Source organism: Aplysia californica, unplaced genomic scaffold, assembly GCF_000002075.1.
Source record: "Aplysia californica isolate F4 #8 unplaced genomic scaffold, AplCal3.0 scaffold00144, whole genome shotgun sequence".
Lineage (NCBI taxonomy): Eukaryota > Metazoa > Mollusca > Gastropoda > Aplysiida > Aplysiidae > Aplysia > Aplysia californica.
Window position 1 is genome coordinate 27,533 of NW_004797414.1, and position 2,841 is coordinate 30,373.

At 44.8% G+C, this 2,841-nt stretch overlaps 1 protein-coding gene across 1 annotated transcript; it reads left to right on the forward strand.

Annotated features, from left to right (window-relative positions):
* Positions 1–202: 202 nt before the first annotated feature.
* On the forward strand, positions 203–1,221 carry LOC106011589. The gene is made up of 2 exons (XM_013081733.1): positions 203–769; positions 925–1,221. Exons 1-2 carry the CDS (start codon positions 203–205, stop codon positions 1,219–1,221), a joined length of 864 nt encoding a protein of 287 aa, XP_012937187.1.
* The last annotated feature ends 1,620 nt before the right edge of the window (positions 1,222–2,841 follow it).

Consider the following 2,841-nt stretch of genomic DNA (forward strand, 5'->3'; position numbering starts at 1 on the left):
CAAGGACAACACCAGTGAGCAACACATCATCCAACAAGCTGCCAAAACAAAGAACAGGCGATGTATGGATTTTAAGGAAATAGCCAAAGAAGCGAAAAAAGAAAGGGGGCAGAAATTTGTCTGGGAAATCGGACAAGACAAAGGTTTACAAAAATTTTAGAAGTTACACAATAGAATAAACAACGGGCACACAGCAAACTCAATGCCGGATATCAAGAGCATTGACGGAATGACTATTCTGAGAGATGATGCAAGCAAAGGAGAAGCCTTTCTTAAAAGATACATCACACAGACTGATCAGGGTGATGCCGAGACAAGGAAAGAGGTATGCCAGAGTTTGAAGGGAATCAGGCAGGAGGAGGGATATGACAACATCATCACCATAGATGTTGTCAAATCTGTGCTAAAAACCAACAACAACACAACGCCAGGTCCAGATGGGATACAGTACAACCATTTTAATGAGCTCAGTGACGAGGAACTGGAAAAAATTGTGGATGACTACAACAGCAGCATCAGGACATCAACCGTACCAGAAGAGTGGCTGCACAGTTATTTAAAACCACTTCCAAAACCTGGCAGGAATAAAAAAGAACTCAACGGGTACCGCATTATCACCATGCAAAATGTGTATGGAAAAGTGCTAGAAAAATGCATGGCAAGAATACTTATGAATGAGCTAGAGAACAATGGGAACCTACCTGAGGAGTTAGGGAGTTACAGACCCAGAAAGGAAACTTGGAAGAACGCAGGGACCTTCGTGTACAATGTATATGAAGGCTTTCAGAGGGGAGAAGTCATTAGAAGAGACCGTGGAAATAGCATTAGATCTGGAATATGCTTACAATCATGTAAATTATGAGAGGCTAATGTGTGCTCTGCTAGATTGTGACGTGAACCCGTGGATTGTTGGGTGGATTGCAGGGGGCAATGCTAGAAAGAAAAGTGGCTTTGCGATGTGGTCAATGGATTTCAAGCCCACAAGTGATAAGACCAGGACTCCCACAGGGCTCACCCTTATTGCCCAAACTGTTCAATGTCTACACTGCTCGTGTTGCAACGCTGAACAGCGTTGGGCCAGGGAGAATACTAACTTTTGCAGATGACATCTTGGCCTACAGGCAAGGACGGGATCGGAAGAAAATGACACGTGAATTACAGCAAGAGGTTAAGAAAATCATGGAGTGGTGTGCTGAATCGACTGCGGTCATCAATCCTTAGAAGGCTGCAGCACTGTGGTGCTCTTTAAACAATGGAATAGTAAAGACAGATGTCCCAGAGCTAACGGTAAATGGACAGAATATTCAAAGATGTCAGAAGATGCGGTATCTGGGAGTGGTTTTCGATCGCTGTTTATCCTTCAAAGATCGCATAGATGGTGTTGTGGAAAGGGCAAAGAAGGGCTTGAATGCAATGAAGGTCATGGCGGCTTCGGGAATGGACCAAAGGCTACTGCTTCTTTTGTATCAGCAGCTGGTCTTGGTAGTAATCGATTATGGGCTCGGAGTATTGACCTTGACAAAAACCCAACTGGACAAGTTGGATCGAGTTCAAAATGAAGCCAAGCGCATCATACTGGGCTGCATCAGGGATACGCCAATTATCTGTATAAGGCATGTATTGGATCTCCTCATGTCAGTGGAAAACAGACACAAAGTGGCTGAGGTCAGGGCCTACATGAGGGTGGCGGCTGATAAACAACACCCACTTCACGAAGCCATTGGAGCAATCAAGGGAAATCGCCTAAAACGAGGAGCTTCTTGGATGGCTGAGGCTGAAAACACCATCAAGGAAGTCTGCCCACTGGAAGATATAACGCGGGGTGAAGAATGGATAAAGATGAATGAGAGACAGCAGGGAGATTTTGAGAAGGTAGTGATTATGCTGAACAGAGAATGTAGAGAGTGGCCGCATGGGGCGACAGATGCTGAGATACGACAACTGATTGAAGAAAACTCACGGCACGGAGATGTGGTTGTATACACGGATGGATCTGTTAAACGAGGGGGGAAATCTGGATGGAGCTTCTCAGCAAGAGTGAGTGGCAGATTGGTGCAGGAATAGCAGAGAGCATACGATTTGACAATATCCAGCATGTGAATGGAGATAGAGGCAATCACTCAGGCTCTCAAATGAGTCACAACAACTCGACAAGCACATGTGGTCTTTATCACAGACTCTCAGAGCACCCTGATGAAGATTGAAAATGGGCACCTTAGAGCTGAATGAACAGAGCTCCTGAAGAAGACAACACTAAAAAAGATCACGTGAATCTTCACCCCGGGCCATGCTGGAGTCAAGGGCAATAAGCGGGCTGATGAGCTCGCTGGGAAAGCAAAACCAGAAGTGAAGCTGTGCCCTGACAGACGTGAAATTGTATGTTCAGTAAAGGAAAAAAGAGAAAAAGAACAAGAAGAGACGGAATACCATCATCTTGAGCGACTTCGTGAGCTTGAAATTGGATGGAGCGCCTGCAGAAGTTCAAGACTTAGTGGGAGGAGCAGAAGGCTATGGAATCAATCATTGCTTGGAACTGTCAGCATCTACACACTTTGAGATGTGCTTCTTCAGGGGACGGAGCGCTTATGGGAATGCCCCTAGTACAGTGATGTCCGTCCTTCACACAAGTAAACAAGTACAAGCAAGTATAGATTACAGCGACTCCAGAACCAAACTGCTTGCATAATTTTAAAGAAGTCTCTCAAAGAGCATATAACACAGATGCTGCTCCCGGTGAAAGCAAGAATTCAGTACAAAATAATTGTTCTTTGCTTTAAATGCGTCAACAACATTGCACTATCATATCGTAGTGACATGGTCATCGAATATATACCATCTCGG